The sequence below is a fragment of the Pinus tabuliformis genome, chromosome 9, assembly GCF_031772625.1.
Source record: "Pinus tabuliformis cultivar Carrire ecotype Pingquan chromosome 9, CPIR1, whole genome shotgun sequence".
Classification (NCBI taxonomy): domain Eukaryota; kingdom Viridiplantae; phylum Streptophyta; class Pinopsida; order Pinales; family Pinaceae; genus Pinus; species Pinus tabuliformis.
The window spans coordinates 397,954,653-397,974,682 of NC_142307.1; the positions used below are offsets into that span (position 1 = coordinate 397,954,653).

At 37.4% G+C, this 20,030-nt stretch overlaps 1 protein-coding gene across 1 annotated transcript in view; it reads left to right on the forward strand.

Moving 5' to 3' along the window:
* The window catches only part of LOC149148819 (ARM REPEAT PROTEIN INTERACTING WITH ABF2-like), a 206,550-nt gene extending 187,955 nt beyond the window's left edge, over window positions 1-18,595 (forward strand). The window contains exons 16-19 of the mRNA XM_089438663.1: window positions 16,843-16,907; window positions 17,066-17,183; window positions 17,274-17,398; window positions 17,494-18,595. Of these exons, the coding sequence (XP_089294789.1) occupies window positions 16,843-16,907; window positions 17,066-17,183; window positions 17,274-17,398; window positions 17,494-17,560 (375 nt within the window). The 3' untranslated portion in view covers window positions 17,561-18,595. The remainder of the gene's footprint in view (window positions 1-16,842; window positions 16,908-17,065; window positions 17,184-17,273; window positions 17,399-17,493) is intronic.
* Window positions 18,596-20,030: the final 1,435 nt, after the last annotated feature.

Genomic DNA, 20,030 nt, shown 5'->3' on the forward strand with positions numbered 1-20,030 from the left:
ACTATGGGCCGAACTCATATTAAGGGATATTCCTGCTTGATGGTAGAAATCCTTCCAAAATTTCCCTTTAAACCTTACATCTCTATCGTTGACTATGACCTTAGGAAACCTGTGTAGTTTGTAAATGTTTTTACAAAACACATCAACGATTTGTTTGGTTGTGTCAGTGTTTTTAATAGCCATAAAGTGGGCATATTTAGTGAGCCTGTCGACTACTACAAATATTTTATCCTTTCTGTCAAAAGCAGATAGTCCTTCAATAAAATCCATCGAAATCTCCTCCCACTTCTGATTTGGAATGTGTAGTGGATGTAGCAATCCTGGAGTTGGAACATTTTCGCTCTTGTTTCTTTGACAAATATCACATTCTGCAACATATTTATGAATTTCCTTGCTCATACCCTTCCAGTAGAATGACTGTCGGACGTTGTTGTAAGTCTTGTAGAATTCGACATGTCTGTTTGCTGGAGAATTGTGAGACTCCTTTAGTATTTTCACCTTAAATTTGGATGCGGGTGTTAGGTAAATTCTCCCCTTGTACCATAAGATGTCATTTTTCCACTTGAAGTTGGTATACTGACTAATATTGTTAATCATGGAGTCACAATCCTTATCCTTGGCAAATTCGGTTTGTATTTCGTCCAACCATTCCAGAATGACTATCATGGCGGCATATGTTGTGTGATTGGCATCTTTACGTGAGAGTGCATCAGCTATGACATTCTCGTTTCCCTTCTTGTGTAATATTTCTAAATCGAACGCTGCAACTTCTCCATCCACTTCTGTTGTTATGTTGATAATGTCTTTTGCTGAAGTAAGAATTGAAGACTGTTGTGGTCGGTTCAGATTGAGAATTTACTTCCAAGCAAATACTGGCGCCATTTCGTCAGAGCGTGTATGATGGCGAGCATCTCCTTTTGGTATGTTGATTTTAAGCCTTCTTGTTTATTAAGTTTCCTGCTCTCAATTGTATAGGGTGGTTGTTCTGCATCAACACAACTCCAATTCCAAACCCAGAAGCATCACATTCGACTACGAACGGTTTGGAGAAGTCAGAAGTTGCTAGCACTGGTGTGGTTGACATCACTTCCTTTAATTTCTCAAAACACTTGTCTGCTTGGTCATCCCACTTAAAAGCATTTTTCTTTAACAAATTCGTCAGGGGTGTTGATAGATGTGCGTAGTTTTTTATAAATCTTCTGTAATACCTTGTTAAACCCAAAAATCCCCTCAACTTAGATATGTTCTTGGGTTTGGGCCACTCTTTGATTGCCTTGACTTGTTGGGATCCACTTGGACTCCTTCCCTTGATATAATATGACCTAGGTATTCAACTTCCTTCTGCACAAACGTACATTTTGATAGCTTGGAGTAAAATTGGTTCTTTTCCAAAACAGAGAACACTTCTTCTAGATGTTTGAGGTGTTCTTTCCATGGCTTACTATAGACTAAAATATCATCGAAGAAAACTAATACGAACTTCCTAAGGTAAGGGTGAAAGAGCTCATTCATGTTTGCTTGGAAGGTGGCTGGTGCATTTGTTAATCCAAATGGCATGACCTTGAACTCGTAATGCCCTTCATGAGTCCTGAATGCTGTCTTTTCGATGTCTTCTAACCTTACTCGTATTTGGTAGTAACTTGATCTTAGATCTAACTTGGAAAAATATTCTGCACCGTGTAATTCATCTAACATTTCATCAATGAACGGAATCAAAAACTTGTGCTTAATAGTGATTTTGTTTAAGCCTCTGTAATCTATACATAATCGGAAAGATCCGTCCTTCTTTTTGACCAATGCTACGGGTGCAGCGTATGGACTTCTACTCTTCGTAATTATTCCATGCTCGCAGGTCTTGAATTAAGCGTTCTATTTCTGTCTTGTGGTGATGGGGATAACGATATGGCTTAACATTAACTGGAGTTGAGTCGGGTTTGACTTCCATAATGTGTTCAATTTGCCTTTTCGGAGGTAACTTCATTGGTAGGTCTTGGAAATCCTTCTTGTATCTCTGGATCAAAGATGAAATCTCTGATGTTTGATGAGTCCCTTCTGTCGATAATAATTCCAAGTGCTGACATTGTGCAACAAATGATGGTGCCCCCTTGCGAATAAGCTTCTTCATCTGTTGAGTGGAGATGACTTGTGTTGGTGGTGCCTGAAACCTGAACAACTGATATTTCCGTCCATCCCTTTTGAATCTAGTGAATTGTTTTATGTGATTTGTTGAATAAGTGCCTATTGTTCTTAACCATTGTACACCTAAAACAACATCTACTCCTCCTAGGGGAACCGTATAAAAACTGGACTCCATTTGCATAGTTGCTTAATTGCAACTTAACTTTATGGCACTTGCCAATTCCATCTATACGCTTTCCATCTGCTACCATAACTTTTAAGTCTGCTACCGGGTAAGCAAAGATGTTCAATATTTTTGCAACATTGACATCTACAAAGTTGTGTGTACTTTATGAGTCCACCATAACAATAACGCTTGCTTCTTGATGTAACCTTTAAGCTTTAGTGTCTGTGGTTGAGCTATCCTTGTGATGGTTGCTATGGAAATTCTTGGCATATCTTCCTCTGATTTTGGACTAGGGTTTGCATTTTCTTCATTGTCTTCTTCGTCAGAGTTGTCTTCTGAGGATTCCTCTTCTTGTTTAGCTTCACAGTTGTACAATTTTTATGTTGTGCATTTGTGTCCTGCATAATACTTGTCTCCACACTTCCAACATTTTCCATCCTTTTTTCTTTCGACATTAGATTGTTGTTTTCCTTCACTTCGTAATGGTGGTGGAACGTACTTACTAGTATTTTCTGACGAGGGTTTACTTGCCTTTCCCTTGAAATAGCTGTTAGTCTGTCATTACCGACATATGGTGGTTTGTGAAGTTTATATTTTCGCTCGATAATTATGGTTGCATGTTTGGCCTCCTCAATAGTTTTGGGTTTATGCAATTTTAATTCTTCGCAAATGTAATTTTTAAGGCCACAATCATACATTTTTAGCATCTCCTCATCTGAAAACCCTCTTTGCCTTACTGCCAATACTTCCCATTCGTGAGTGTATTCACTCACTGATCCATTTTGCTTCAGGTGAACAAATCTCTCGTAGACATCATCCTCCTCCTTGTCATGAAACCGTTTTAATAGAGTATTTTTAAGGTTTTGCCAATTGAACGAGCAACCTGTGCATTCAGATGACCACGACAAAAACCAATCGTACGCTTCTGCTTCTAAGTAGTTGGATGCAGTCACGACTTTTTCTTGTTCGCCGACCGGAGGGTTTGCTAAAAATTTGCATCCATCTTATTCACTCATATGACGATGCTTTTAAAGTTCTTACCATCGTACTTCGGTAATTCATTTTTGATTTTAAGATGGTTCCTTCCGGAAGAATGAGTATAATATTGGCTTCCTTCGAAGTGAATTTGGGGTATTTGTTGCTTCTCACACCTCAGGAAGTCATGCTCTAGAGAAGTCTCCCCTTCTGGAGTCTTGGGACTCTGTGTTGCTGAAGGTGGATCAGTTTCTCTGAAGCGCCAACTCATCAAGTTTTTTAAGAAAGATATATCATCAACCATCTGGTCCTGCTTAGTAACTGACTTCTCGACATTATCCAAACATTTATTCAGCTTGTTGATGTCCTCTGAAACCTTTTTCATATCGTCACTGTTGTTCGCCGCCATTTTATTTTGTTTTTTTCTTGAAGACCCATTTTTTATTTATTATTATTTATTTAAATAATAATAATTTTTAATTAATTAATTGATTAATTAATTAATTAATTAATTCACAAATATATAATATCATTATATTTCATATATATATATATATATATATTAATTCTATATAAGGGCGAATATATATATTATATAGTTCGTTTTTTAAATAGTCGATTTGAGCATAATTTCTTTTCATCCGGTGCTTGGCCACGTCCGTTGGTCACGTCAGTTGACCCCGTACCTCACCGCGTTTTAATATTGTGGACTCTCCGGCTACGTTAACCTCAATACGCTGCAGACGTCTTCCACCAGCGGAACCCGACAGCAGTTCTCTAGGCCTGGTTTTGCCAGAAGACCCCGAGCACGCCCATCGTGGCCTTCGTTGGTGGCCGGCTGCCCCACGCACAGGCTGCCTAAGTCGCTGCTTTAGCATTTTTTTTTTCCACGCCTGTTTTCAATGGCTGCTGTTCCTTCCTTCAACCTGGAACCTACGGACACCACTCATTCAGTCCCTAACAGTGAACAGTGAAACAGGTCGGAAATGGGAGGCCTGTAGGCCTGACGGCCAACAAGCTTTCATGGGTGTCACCAGATGGAGTCTGGCTCTAATACCACTGTTAGCAATATAAATGTCTAATTTGCTGATAACTGATAATAAAACATCAGATAAATTTTGAATGTAATATGTTTATATATATATATTGATAAAAATTGAATGATGTTTACAACGTTGAGGCGGTGCTCTTTAAATAGGAGTTCACTGGCTATGCCTAATCAGAGAGACATGTCCCTTGGGGACTGATGTCTCTTCATTTAACTAATTATTTGCTAATTAATTGATTATAATTAATAATTTATTTATTTAAATAATATTTTATTTAATTGTTATGATTTTAAGTTCATAACATAGATTATTTACATTAAAAGGGAGTATCCAAGGTAAATAAATTAATATTGTTATTAACGCAAGTGACAAGGAAACTTGCATCAATATTAATTTGGCCAATCAACTATCAATTCCAAAGCCAAATATATGTGAAAGAGAAGATATTTTTAGCAAGAAAGAGTATGAAATTAATGAAATACAAGTGACAATTGATCATTATGAATGTATATCTCAATTCAAAGTCGTAACTATGTATGTAAAAAATTGACATAATTCCCGATTTACCATGGTTTGTGTTGAGTTTTGTAACTATGGTTGGTCTTCATAATGTATATTTTGCCCTTGATGTATTTATATTGATTATTGTAAAGCATATTTTAAATGCTAGAGTCAAAAGTAAATTATATATTGAGTCAAGTTTTATTTGTTCTTTTAAAAGAGGAAAATTTGAATTTTTTAAATTTGAAAGGTAGGTCGACCTCCTCCTCAAGGCACCAATTCGCACTCTCTCAAGAAGATAGTTTTTCTCTCAAGCTCACACGCGTGTATAGACTCTCTCTCCGTAGTTCACATATTCTGGGCAGTTTTGGTTGTAGGGGCCAAAATTATGGGTAGGTGTCGGGGGCTGAAATTTCGTGATTTTGGCAGTTGCAGGAGGACCAAAATTTTGGGGCAATTCAGCAAGAGCAAAGTGCTGGATCAAGTTGGGAGGCTTGACTTGGAGGGTTTGACTAGGTGTGACCTAGTTGATTACTAGAAGGTCTAGGTGTGTCTCTTGTTGAACAAAAGAACTTCTCTATTGAAAAGGTTGCTAGGTATTCACAGGGTAAATCTTGTCTTCTCTTTGTGCATTGTGATCTCTACTATTCTACTGTTCTCGTATGGTTGAATTTATGAAGTATAATTGTTGAATGATATTTTGGAATAATTAAATGAATGTCAACATCAAAATTAATTATCAATGTTTCAAAAATATTGTGTTAGTTTCTACTGCACTTAGAAAATCAACATGGTTTCGGAGCTTTGGTGAAGTAACATTGAGGTCACCTTTGAAGAAATCCTACATGAAGATCACTACTGTTGAAGTCCTTATTGTTTTGCATCCATGGCTTCTTCTATGAAATATGAGAGCAAGTTGGAAGGAGCCTCAAACTTTAGAGCTTGGAAGCTTAGGATTGATTTTATTCTTGCAATGAACAAAATTTTGGATATTGTGATAGGTAAGGATGTAAAATCAACAAATACTGCAGGAAAGGAGTGTTGAAAAGTGTAACGAGGTTCGGTCTTCATAATGACATGTAATTATGATTTTATGTAATGTGATGAAAAGAAGAAAAATAAATTTATTATATTGACTTGCTTCATGGGTTTCATGAGCAAGCGATTTTGTTTTCGAGTCAAGACTCGCATTGAGAGTCTTTAGGATTTATTTGTCATCTAGTCATAAAATGATAGAGTCATTGTCATGTAATGAAGTCATGTTACACTTTGTAAAAGGTCAATATAATCTACGTGAAGTGTTCTCCAAGAACTTGTCACCTAACCTCTTCAAGTCGACCTACAAACGATGGAGAAACTGCTAGAACAAGTCGGCCTAAACTCCAGCTGTCAAGTCGGCCTAAAGACCCAGTGAGGAGGTGTATATATAGGAGAACTTGACCTCCATTCAAGGCAAGCAATTCAATCTGATTTCGGTCTAAGAGAAGTGCGAAGAAGGGTGCAGAAGAAAGTGTGAAGTAAAGGCAGTGAAAGGGTTTCCTCTAGGGTTATGAAAGTCACTCTTCTGGGGCAGCGAAGAAGGATCTTCTAGATCAACAAAAGAGGCAGTAGATAGGATTCTTTTGGGCATACGAAGAAGGATTCTTCTGGGTCCTGTGAAGTGGAGTATCTTTTGGGATAGCGAAGGAAGGTATCTTCTGGGTGATCAAAGTAGAGACTGAGTTTATCTATAGAAGACCTAGAGACTGAGATTCTCTAGGGAAGTTGTGAAGGTGTGGTAAAAAAGATAGAGTCTGAGTTTCTCTAGAAGGAGCAAGGGTGAGGCAATTCAAGGTCAAGATGAAAGGCGAGGAAAGGAAGAGGCAGAGCATCAAGGTTAGTGACAAGTTTCTTGGGAGGACACTAGAGTCAAGGGTCTGTGTCATGGTCTTGGTACTTATCAATTGAAGATCTAGAAGAAGAATTTTGATCGGGTTTTCCTCTCAAGAGGTGAGAGGTTTTGGCCCTGGCTGGAGAAGCTTACATACTGTGTCACTTGTCTTTTATATATATTGGTAATTGTCTTAATGAAAGAACACATTAATAAGCTAACAAAGAAAAGACTATAAGATTAAGAAGTAAAAGTGCATCACAAGCAATTATCAAGCAAAGAAATTGTTAACTTTGAATACCCTAGATTTCTCAACATGGTATCAAAGCTTAGGTGCTAAAGACAAGAAGGGGCAGTCAAAGCAAGCTGATGCACAAGAATCGATCTTCAAAGAAAGCATCCAAACAAATCGAAGGCTATCAACAAGATCAAGATCTACATCAAAGAAACCCTAGATTGAAGACGACAGGAAGAAAGACTGAAACCCTAGAAGCACTTCAGATATCATCACATCATCAAAGGAGTGAAAGCTCTTCAACTCAAGAAGGATCGTGAATCAAGCTCTCTCTCATCAATCACTCAAGAAGAAGGCCCTCTATCAACATCGAGATTAAGGAGGAAGCAAGCAAAAATCTTACAAGTAAGTCTATGACTATATCTGATAATATCAAAATGTCTTTTTGCAAGGAAAGCAATAAATTGGTTGGGGCTGTAAATTTCCTTGCATGGAAGAAAAGGACTGACCTAAATCTTATTGAGAATGAGGTCATGGATCACATTAAGGGATCATTAACCCAACCTCTAAAACAAGATACTCAAGCTCATGTTAGATACATGAAGGGAGAAGTGAGAGCCCAAACGATACTTATAGAAACTATAAAAGACTCTCTAATCCCATATGTATCAAAATTGGAGACTGGAAAAGCTATATATGACAAACTAGTAGAGTTTTTTTTCGTAAGTACTGCAGGAGAAGTAATCTCCTTAAGGAAAGAACTCTACAAATTGAAGATATCCAAGGAAGATGGAATAGTCTCATACTTCACAAGGATATCAGAAATTCAAGATCAAGTACAAGAACTAGGAGAAGTTATGCTTGATAGAGAGATGACCATAGTGGTACTAAATGCACTACTAGAAGAGTGGGGTAAATTCACTTCAAGTCTATATGGGAAGAAAGAGACTACTCCATTTCAAGATCTATGGTCACTTTGTAAGATCGAAGAAATCAGATTGAAGGCAAAGATTGATGTTGGACCAAGTGAGCAGAATTAAGCATATGTTGCAATGACAAGAAGAAAGGGAAAATTTGGAAAGTTTGGTCCCCTAAAGAAAAGGAAGAACATGGATAAGATAAGATGCTATGGGTGTCATGAACTTGGGCACTATAGAAGAAATTGTCCTAATCGTAGTAAGGACAAGAGGAATAGGGAAGAAGCACACATTACTGAAGAAGTGAAAGAACCTGAGTCAAAGAAGCCTAAGAATGAAGAAGTAAAAGATCTCTACTATGATTGAGATGATCTTCTTCTCTAGAAGGTACTTTCCCCTTGTAAATTATAGATAGGGTGCAGTTTAAATAAGATAGGATGCATCAGATTAGAAAATAGCATGATAGAAGCATTAGAAGTAAGAGCTCATGACATGGGAAGCATAAAGTATGTTTGGTACAAATCCTACTGATTACAAAGAATAAGAAGCTCTTCGTAAACCTTATTGATACTTATAAAAGGAAGTAGAAGTCATCATCAACTGGGACCCTCATAGTTAATAAAGAAAACATCTGTCGGGTGAGGATATGAAACATCCTCGAGCTTCTCTTGATGAAATTCTTATCAAAGGATTCACCGATTTAGAAAGAAAAGCAAGGTTTTCATCAGGAATTCCAACTCGTGGGATTCAAGGAAATGATTGTATGATGACATAATAGGAAAGCAGGTTTAAAGGATAAATTCGTTTCGAATGACGCTGCTACAAGAAGTCTGGATGACCGAAAGAAAGATGAGGTATGTATGCTTGCATAAATTATTATGAAAGTCATGTCATATGGTTGCAAATAATATGGATCACTATTTCCATCCTGGGAAATATGATCAAGAAAAGAAAGGATCTACTCCTCCAAAAGATTGCATCAGAAGCATAAGTCACACTAGATGAAATCAACATAATATATTCTCATATGAATCATGAGGAATTTGACTACAATCAAGGAGCTCTGATTGGAAGCTCCTGGGAATAAAATGTGTGATAAAAGAAAGGAAGAGATGAGGATAATATGCAACGAAGGAAGAAGGCATTCAACATCCGTAGTCCAAGAAAATTTGACTCGAATATCTCTCGGAAAGATATGGAGACTGATGGAAGTTGGAAAAAGATAGAGACACTTGACAACGGATATCAATGGGAGATGTGTCAATCTGCATGCAGGATGCTGATACTTACAGGAAGATGTCACGGTGAAAATTCATCACAAAGGTAATTTTGATTTGAAGTGTTCATTGATTATTTTTGAACTAACATCTGGTTGGGCTTATGTAGGACAGTCAAAGGGAAGATCTGTGAATGAATTGCAAGCAAACCATATAGAAGGATGTAATGTCCTTCCAAAAAATATTGCATGAAACTAGAATGACATGAAGCAAAGGCAGATGGAAAATTTGATGGATTACTTTCTAATGAATTGAGGACATGACTAACTTAGACAAAAGTGATGGATGATCTGTGCCCTATATAGAAGTTCCCAAAGTTGAAGACTCCTTGACAAAGAAGAACTTCATGACATCAAAGGAAAGAGCTCTTCAAGCAGTTGTTTGTTTTAGGATCTCCACATGTGGAGCTGCGATAGGTCCCTGGTTAAGAGGGGGCCTGAAAAGAAGTTTTTTACTAGGAAGAAACTTGGAAAATTCCTAAGTAGGGAGCTTAGGGACATTCCTTTGTGATAGGAATGGGTACATTCCGTTAATGGAATATGTCCTCCTAGTTTGAAAAGGAGAGATAGACATGTCGTTCTATTCTTCATCTGGGAAGACAGAATGGAGGATTGTGTAATCATTTGGCATCTGATGCTCTTTGAGGATGAGATAGGGCATCCAACAGTAAGAGTTGTTGTGGATGACCGATATTCTTTGTGGGACTGGGGAGTCCAAGAAAATAATAGTCCTTATGGAGCATATCTTGAGAGAACCCGGGTGGGGTATGTTTCGAGAGAGAATGATCAGTGTGTCTATAAATCATTGGTCTCGCCAACATTGTGCTTTGATCTTGTGGAGAGATAGAGTTGTTAGTCAAGCCCTTGGTATATAACAATGCTGGTTGATATGATGCTACACAAATGAGTTACAAATCTGAATTCTTCTTATGGGAGATTCTTCAGATTGAGAAAGTCCAAGTACTGTTATGAATACCTCCCTAGTTAAGAGGGAGTGTTGAAAAGTGTAACTAGGTTTGGTCTTCATAATGACATGTAATTATGATTTTATGTAATGTGATGAAAAGAAGAAAAATAAATTTGTTATATTGACTTGTTTCATGGGTTTCATGAGCAAGGGATTTTGTTTTTGAGTCAAGACTCCGATTGAGAGTCTTTAGGATTTATTTGTCATCTAGTCATAAAATGATAGTCATTGTCATATAGTGAAGTCATGTTACACTTTGTAAAAGGTCAATATTATCTATGTGAAGTGTCCTCCAAGAACTTCCACTTCAAGTCGGCGTACAAACGATGGAGAAACTGCTAGAACAAGTCGGCCTAAACTCCAGCTATCAAGTCGGCCTAAAGACCCAGTGAGGTGTATATATAGGATAACTCAGCCTCCATTCAAGGCAAGCAATTCAATTTGATTTCGGTCTAAGGGAAGTGCGAAGAAGGGTGCAGAAAAAAGTGCGAAGTAAAGGCAATGAAAGGGTTTCGTCTAGGGTTACGAAAGTCACTCCTTTGGGGAAGCTAAGAAGGATCTTTTGGATCAACGAAAGAGGCAGTAGATAGGATTCTTCTGGCCATATGAAGAAGGATTCTTTTGGGACCTGCGAAGTGGAGTATCTTTTGGGATAGTGAAGGAAGGTATCTTCTGGGTGATCGAAGTAGAGATTGAGTTCATCTATAGAAGACCTAGAGACCGAGATTCTCTAGGGAAGTTGTGAAGCTGCATTAGAAAAGATAGAGATCGAGTTTCTCTAAAGGGAGCAAGGGTGATGAAGTTCAAGGTCAAGAAAGGCGAGGAAAGGAAGAGGCGAAGCATCAAGGTTAGTGACAAGGTTCTTGGGAGGACACTAGAGTCAAGGGTCTGTGCCATGGTATTGGTACTTATCAATTGAAGATCCAGAAGAAGAATTTGATCGGGTTTTCCTCTCAAGAGGTGAGAGGTTTTGGCTCTGGCTGGAGAAGCCTACACACTGTGTCACTTGTCTTTTATATATGTTGTTATTTGTCTTAATGAAAGAACACATTAATAAGCTGACAAAGAAAAGACTATAAGATTAAGAAGTACAAGTGGTTCACAAGCAATTATCAAAGCAGAGAAATTGGTAACTTTGAATGCCCTAGATTTCTCAACAAGGATAACTTTAAGGAGGATGACATCATTGCCATTAGTATTATTGTGGACTCCATTAGAGATCATCTAATCCCCTATATTGCAAATCTTGATACTTCCAAGAAGATGTATGATGCCCTAACTAATCTATTTACTATCAAGAATGTTGGTCAAGCCATGAGCTTGAAGAATGAGCTTCGTGATGTAAGGATGACAAATGATGACATCGTGGCTTCATATTTCATAAGGATTTCACAAATAAGAGACCAAATTCAAGCAATTAGAGAAACTATTTCTGAACATGAACTTGTAGTTGCAACACTCAATGGTCTACCTAGATCATGGAATGCATTTGCAACAGGGATAATTAGCAAAATGGAAACTCCTTTGTTTGAAGAATTGTGGGCCTCTTGTGCTCAAGAAGAATCAAGGCTTATGTTGAGAGATAGAAAGGAAGAAGCTTCTCAAATATTTGCTGCTCACTTCCAGAATAAAAGAAAGAAGTAGTTTGGCTTTCAACACAAGAAGTCAGGAAGAAGATCACCTCCTCCTTGAAGGAAGAAGGATATGTCAAAGATTCAGTGTTATGGTTGTCAGAAATTTGGACACTATACAAGGGATTGTCTTGTTGAAAATGTATTTAGTGTCAGTCTTCATTATTGTATTTGAGTCATGATGTAAAGTATTTGTGAAAAGAAAAAAAAGAAATTTATTATAAATCATGGGTTTCATGCTTGGGTCAAATGTTTATAGCTCAAAGCCTCCATTGTAGGCTTTTAGGGTTTATGTCAAGTGTTCTTGTGCATGTCATAATGTAATAGACCCTTCTTGGGCATTATCAATTAATCAAGAAATTTATTTTAATGTAAAATAGGTCTTTTAGGTCTCCTCCACCAAGTCAGCCTCAACTTGGACAAGTCGACTTAATTAGGAGGGCAAAAACCACAATAAAAGAGAAACAACTCGACTTCATTTGGAGCAATTCAATCTCTCACACAAGAAATTTGATCTGCAGTAGTTGGAAGTTGGAAAAGGGTGCGAAATTCAAGGAGGAACGAGGAAAGCCTAGCGCAGGTGAAGGAGGACTCTCTCAAGCAGAAAAAGTCAAAATTTTCTTTTTCCTTGTCTCACACGTGTAAAGTTGCTAGGTCACTGGAAGGATCGAAGTTGTAGTCTTGATGTTGGGCTGAAATTTTGAAGCTGGGGTTGAAATTCTGAAGCTAGGAGGTCAAAATTTTGGATTGAAGTTGTATTTGAGAAGCTTACATTTGGAGACTTTGGCAGAGATCATCTATTGGAAGGAAGGGCTGACTTGGTGGAGGAGAAAGGTCTTTTGTCAGGTCTAAGGTCTTGGTCTAACTCAATTTGATTAGTGGAAGAGTTTGACTATGTTATCCCTTAAATAGGGATTTTATCATTCGCTGAGTGCCTACATTTGGTGTCATTGATCTTCTAACATGGTGTCAAAGCTAAGGTGAACAAAAAAGGAAAAAGGTAGTCTAAAGATTGATTGAAAGAAGAGGAAGGAAGATCATTAAGGAAAGTATCATATAAGAAGTCCTACTATCTATGTCAAGTAAAGGAGACATTGTAAACTCAATGAAGACAAAAAACAAGCGAGAAGGAGCTTCCAACTACAGGGCATGGAAGTAGAGAATGGATCTTATTCTTGCTAAAGCATTGTATGAAGCCCTCTCCAAGTTGTTTACTATCAAGGACATTGGTCAGATATCTAGTCTCAAGAATGAACAAAGAGCAATGAAGATGACAAAGGATGACAATGTATCATCATATTTTGTAAGAATCTCTAGAATAAGAGATGAACTACAAGCAATTGATAAAGTTGTGCCAGAAAAGGAACTTGTGATTACTTCTCTATTAGGTCTACCACAATCTTGGAGCTCCTTTGCCTCAGGAATTAGTAGTTGGAAAGATACACCTACCTTTGAACAAATGTTGAATGCATGCAGTCAAGAAGAAACCCGCATCTCAGTACTAAGTAACGAAAAGGAGGATGAAGAAACAACACTTCAAATGCCTACATTGCTCAACACAAGAAGAAAGGAGCATTCAAGAAGTTTAAAGGACCTAGGAAGAAAGTTGACCTATCCAAGATTGAATGCTACAATTGTCATAAGATGGGTCATTATAAAAGTCATTGTATCAATAATCCAAGAAATAAGAAGAGAGAAAGAGACCATGCGGTGTCATCATCCTTTGATAGCCTTGTTTTGTAAAGTCTATTTCTCAAAGATATTTTCTGCCCTGTGGTACTGACTGAATATACTTTCACCAATTTGTCATAGATTGTTTTAAACGTGCACAAATCTGCAACAAAGGGAATAAGATGATCTTTGATGGATTCAATGAGAATCCTTTGAGCCCTAACTTCTCCTTTAGTATACTTGGCCCATTCTTGAGTCCTATCCTTCTCTGGTTCTGTAACCTTGCCTAGAACATAGTCCATGATTTCATTTTCTATGAGCACCAAATCTATTCTCTTCTTCCATGCTTGAAAGTTTGCTGACCCATTGAGCTGATTGCCTTCCTTATAAAATGAAGTCATTTGATTTGGAGATTGAGACATAGAGAATAATGTAGTACTTGTCAAAAGAGTGACTTGCTTGATGATGACGTCTTCAAATATTTTAATGCTCCAAGATTTTTCAAGAGACTTCAAAGATGTCCTAGAATGATGACTTCTAGGATGGCTGGTACAATAGTATCTTCAAGTTGCTTCAAAGATGAATAATGATGCTGCAAGAATGTAGATGATGTCCCCAGAATTCTTGATGCTTCTTAGATGTTGACTTCTATAGAGATGCCTTCCAAAAAGTGCTTCCAAGAGAGCGCGATTGATCTTCTTCAAAATGATGATGAGTAACCAATAACCTTCAATGATGGAGAGGGAGATGGATAACTGATGTAGTAGTCTTCCGTTGAGTCTTCTTCCTTGAAGTCTTTTGTATGATTCTTAACAAATGATAGCTCGGATGAATGTCTTCCACCTATGCCAACAAGAGTGATACTCAATCTGCCATCTCTTCACCTTTGCTCTGATACGATGGTGAGGAATCAATGGGGCAACAATTAGGGTGATTTCTCTTTACTTGATAATTGCTTGTGAATATATGTTGGCTTCTTATTACTTTTATTATGTTCTTTTCATCAAATAATTACCAAAACCATAAACCATGAATATCATAAAAAGATAATGAACACAAGATATCAACTCCGAGGCAAGGCAAAAACTCATAAGGCGAAAAACCTAGTCAAATCTTCTCTTCTTATAGAATCAAATCAAATTGAGAAATCCAAGACCCAAAATCCAAGACCAAGACCTCCCACAAGATCCAAGTCAGCTCTCCTTCCAAGCTCTTCCAACAAATCATAGTCAACTCAAGTCAAAGCCTTCCAAATCTAGTCAAATCTTTGATTTTCAGCCCCTTGCAACAAATTTTTTGACCTGCAATACTTCATAAATATTTCGACCCTTGAAGTAGCTTTAGAAATTCCCACGTGTGAGAGAATGAGGGCAAAAAACAATATTTAAACCTTTTCTCTCTCTTTTGACTTCCTTAGACTTTCGCTCTTCTTTCTAGACTTCTTTGCTGGTATTTCTCTCTCTTCTTGGCACAAGAATCAAACTTGCGTACTTTTCTCCAAATGAGGTCGAATTGTCCTTTATTTATACCCATCAAGGGGGTTGAATGGGTCCCTTCTAGGGCCAACATGTCCAGGCAGCATCGACTTGGCCTTGTGAGGACAAAATTTAAAGTTTGGACTCAAATAAAATTCTTTTTCCATCTCTTTTCAAAAGTCCAAATTTGACCTGACTTTAGTACAATAAATTGACTTATGACAAATATTTTTTTGACTCAAAGAACTCTAGAAGCATGAAGAACATGCTTGACCTATATAACAATTTGACTTGAGCATGAAACCCATGCTTGAAAAATAATATTTCTTTTTCTTCTTTTGCTTTTACAAGAAATATATGATGACACATATACAATGATAGTTATGAAGACTGGACCTAGTTACATATTCCAACACATGCATGGGTTCCTTAGTGATGCGGGGGGCACTCATGGCGCCCTAGGAACCAGGGTGATGGCCATCATGAAGGGTTAGTGCTCATGTTTGGCTTTTTCCCTCATGCTAATATAATGTCCTGACCATCTTTTGCATTTTGTGGTATTATTTCCTTTTGTATGTGGCCATGGTATGCTATCTTTTTTAAGCTACATCAACCTCCGAGGCAACATTCTAGGCTAGACCCAAACATGTGTACTAGGGTATGGGGAATCCTAGGGCCTTGTGGAACTAGTGGTCATGTGGACCCAGAGAGGGAAGATGATGAAATAGGGCATGTAATTTGCGGAGGGGAGTGAAAAATATGAAACAGGAGAAATGGACCGTGCAACCAAAATCAGGGTTGCCCAAGTAGTGCCCTTCCTAGAGATGTGTCACAAATAAGAGCCTCATATATATATATGTATATATATCCTCGATGAATTTCTTCATATTCCAAGTGTTCTAGATTTTTTAACTTTGTTTGTAACAATGTATTTGTTGCACATAGTTTTCCAAATTTGGTTTTTGGCATGCACTTTTGGTGGTTTTATTGGCAGATATTTCAAATCATGAGTATTAGATTGAAGGCTTGGATATGTTGTTAGCATTTTTGCTAGGCTTTGTCACTTAGGTGATACACTCGTATGGACTTATGATTAAGGGGGAGATTGTCAGCATGTTTTCGCCAATCATTTAGTCCTAAAACCACCCCATTCATATTTTTAGGATATCTTTATTATTCTAATTACTCATGATTGTTTAGGAGGACAGGTAAAAAGTGGTTATTTTAGGTGTGTTCCCTATATATATATATAGTACTTTCATGTGAATAATAGAAGAAAATAATGCTTTTGGCTTCGTGCCTATTCTTGATCTTCTTGATGTTTGTGTTCTTTATAATGTTGGAAAAGATAAGAATTTGTGTATTGTTTTGAACATCAAAATTCATTCAAGTTGGGAGAATTTAAGATTGGGAAAAGGTGAAACGTATACAAGTTCTAATATGCAGGTGAAACTTATACAAGTTCTAATATGCCCTTGCAATTGTTCATTTCTTGCTGTACTGGCTTCTTCTCTGACTGGACTTCAATAAAATAAACCTTAAATTAGGTTAAGTGAAACTTCTCCTGGGGTGCCGTCGTGCAAACAGCTTAGGTTGCCCTGGTGGGTGTAGGGCCCTTCTGCGTGAGTGTGTGTGAGGTAAGGTTTTTGACCTAGAGTTGGTTTCCCTCTCATGAAATCGATTGAACAGATGTCCAACAACCCAAATTGTTTTATGTAAATGGGATACTTATTGCTTTTTCCTTTTTAGTAAGTTTGAAATGCTATTTGCCAATGGAGATGTCAGTTTTAGATTTTTCTTCCATCCTTGGTCGATTTTGGCTATAACCTTTGCATAATTGTGGCTATCGATTCCATTGATCAGCGCCTAGGAATTTTTGTTGTGTAATTGCAATGTTTTCGGGTCTAAATGCAATACAGATCGGCGATGAAACTGCCTTGAATCTGACATTGTTGGAAACTCATTTTCAGGAAAAGGAGGCAAAAGATATCGAAATCCCAAATATAAGCTGGAGAGTATTTGAACTAATGATGAGGTTTCCACTATTGATCGGACTATCCTAATAGTATATGGTCTATTTACATTAAAATGTGGTTTATGAAGGTTGATTTTTGTTACAATCTCAAATAGGACACAAACAGTTTTATAAGAGGAAACCCATAACATTTCTAATGAAATAATATTGCGTCTCAGATTTCTCTACACAGGTACAGTAGAAGTGACATCAGAAATTGCACAGGATCTTCTTAGGGCTGCTGACCAGTATCTGTTAGAAGGACTAAAGCGCTTGTGCGAATTGTGTCTTGCTGAGGTTCTTATTTGCTCTGTTGTAATAGATGATTATCGCATCATTACAAGTTTGTATGTGTGATACTGACAATCTATCTGCTGCTGGTATTAGGACCTTACTGTCGAGAATGTTGCTGATGTTTTTGATCTAGCTGAGGCTCACCATGCAATTTTATTGGAGGATACCTGTGCTTTATTCATTTTAGAACGGCATGAACAGATGTGCACAGTAGCTGGGTAAGTCTAATTTCTTGTTTTATATTACCAGACAGATTTTTTTTGATATGCAGAAGTATCTGGATTGGTTGAGACATTGCTGATTTATTATGCAGGTATTCAGTTTTGATTGAGAAAATCATTCCAACTGTATGCGATTACATGCAACGAATTCTACCCTAACAGCACACCTTTTTACACCTTAACTGTAAAAGATATTGTCAAAATTTCAATTTGAAAATTTATAGGAGACTTTGTAGTTTTATCATCTATTCAAATTTGTACAGATGTCTGAGCATTCCTACATGCGGTGATTAAGTACAGCATAACTAAAGGTGGCAAATTATCCACAGTGGCTGTTCTTCGTCATAAAAGAGGTTCTCTTTGCACATTGAGCTTCACATGGTCTTCTGGTGGGCTTTTCTGTTTCTGACCTCCTGTTTCGAAATAGATTCGGTGGTAGTAGTGTGCAAATCCATTAAAAAGCTAAAATATTGATCAAGGGGGGAAATGACTAGCAGTCATTCCTATACACATTTATCTGTAACTTCTGTTCCTTTTGATGGTTGTAATTATGTTTTCACCAATCGAGAAATGTTATTATCGTGGGACAACACAGTGCAGTCATAAGCCTAATAGGATAATTACGAAACAGGAAGAATAGGATGATTGTTATTGCTATCTTGGGGAGGGGGGTGTTTTTCATTGATTGGGCAGGGAAGATTACCCCTCGATTTTCTGACAAAGCTTCCCAGATGGTAAAGCTTATGTTTCCTGCTTGATTGTGGCTCTGCAGTGGACAAGGAGGGATGGCCTGACGATGAATATGTAACAAATGTTGGATGGGAGGTGGGGGGAATGTGGGTATCATCAAAGGCTTCTCTGTTTCCAGAGATGAATCAAACCTGCGAACCCATGCAGTGGCATTTAATTTCTAAAGCTGCTGGCCACAGGATCCAAAACCAAATAAGTGAAAGAGAAAAGGATCTCGACTCCCATGCTTTAAGCAGGTTATATAGCAACCATGAATCCAAGTGAGAGAGACTCATTCAATATAGAAGTAACTCCCTACTAGAGATAGAGATTACTTTTCTGGTTCACTTGTTGATTTGAAAATTTCAAAATCTCAAGGGCACTTGAATGCTGACGGATCCTTCATATGCTTAATATCCAACTTAATTACTCAACCATATAATTTATTAATTTTGTTTTCCATTACATATGTCGTCAACGACTTGATATTTCAAATAGAAACAGTAATTGGTTGTGAATATATTGTTCTTCATTTGGCAATCATTTTTACATTAAAGACGAGCAATATGCACACAAATATATTAGAACTCAATTCAAATATGATCCAGCAAATTCATCCCATTTCCTTGTTTAAGATGATGATTGGACAGGCTATGATAGATGATTACTGCTGTTGACCTTTATACTATTAACATGCCAAAGGAATGGCAAGGCACAAAAGGGCTAAGAGAAGCACAAAGAAACTAAAATATTTTCCTATAAGGTTACTCAAAGTATGGTTGATATTTCAAATGATTAGAGGGACAATACCATGTTGACTTTTGTAATTTGTAAATTGGTAGATGACAAGTAATACAGAAAATATGGAGTTGTCAATAGAAATTTCAATCTTTGTTATGAGATGATTGTTGAATTTTCCAAGTATGACATGTCATAAATTCTTACTACATTATCTAGTTTATTTCACCTACTTGTTTATTCCTTAACAAGTTATTTACTCATATAAATATTGAAAACAAACACAAATGCAGCATCATCTCATATGCAGATCATCAATTGAAATAATAGACAAACACACAACGGACATCGTTATTTTTGGACAATTGTCTCTGGAAAAATCCAATGCGAGAAAACCGATGCAACAATTTTGAGGCTTTTATTATTATGCAAATTTCTTGAGTACAATTAGGGTGCCAAACTGGCTCATCCAACAAATATTTTTACACGACAGTAATACCTCTTTTCGGAAGCAGATATTTAGCTTCTCAACACTAGTTTTCCCCATTAAAATCCTTACGACACTTTTCCAAGGCTTTGCGTTAGCTCTGGAACCCTCTGCGTAGCTCTGGAACCCTCTGCGTCAGCTCTCTGACATTCTGCGTCACCCACGCAGGCCCCTCAACCTTTGCGCAGTATCTAGCTGCATCTGCGTAGCCTCCTCAATCACGACGCTGGCCCTTTGGCACCATCTCCGCCTCTCTGCTATGTATTCACTGCACCTCGTTGCAACTCGGATCACTTATTTGGATTTTCTCAGTGAACTCTGCTCTAGAAAATCGAACTTACTAATCAATCTTGGTGTATTTCCAACTGACCTTCAAGCATCTTCTTATACTTTTCTTGTTGAGTCATCAATGGCCAAGATTAAGTCTCTAATCAACAGTTAAGATTAGATTTGGCTTGATCCATGTCATTTAGAATCTTCACTAGCTCTATATTAATACCCATTAATATTATATTTTTCCCAAGTTTAGACTTAGGAACCCCATTAAAAATATTAATTATTTTAATATCACTCTAACTGGTTGGAATTTCCCAAAACCATTTCCAGGTCTTGGAGATCTCATGTGCTTTAACCTCTCCACCAATTTTCATGGCTAGAGCACATCCGATGCTACCA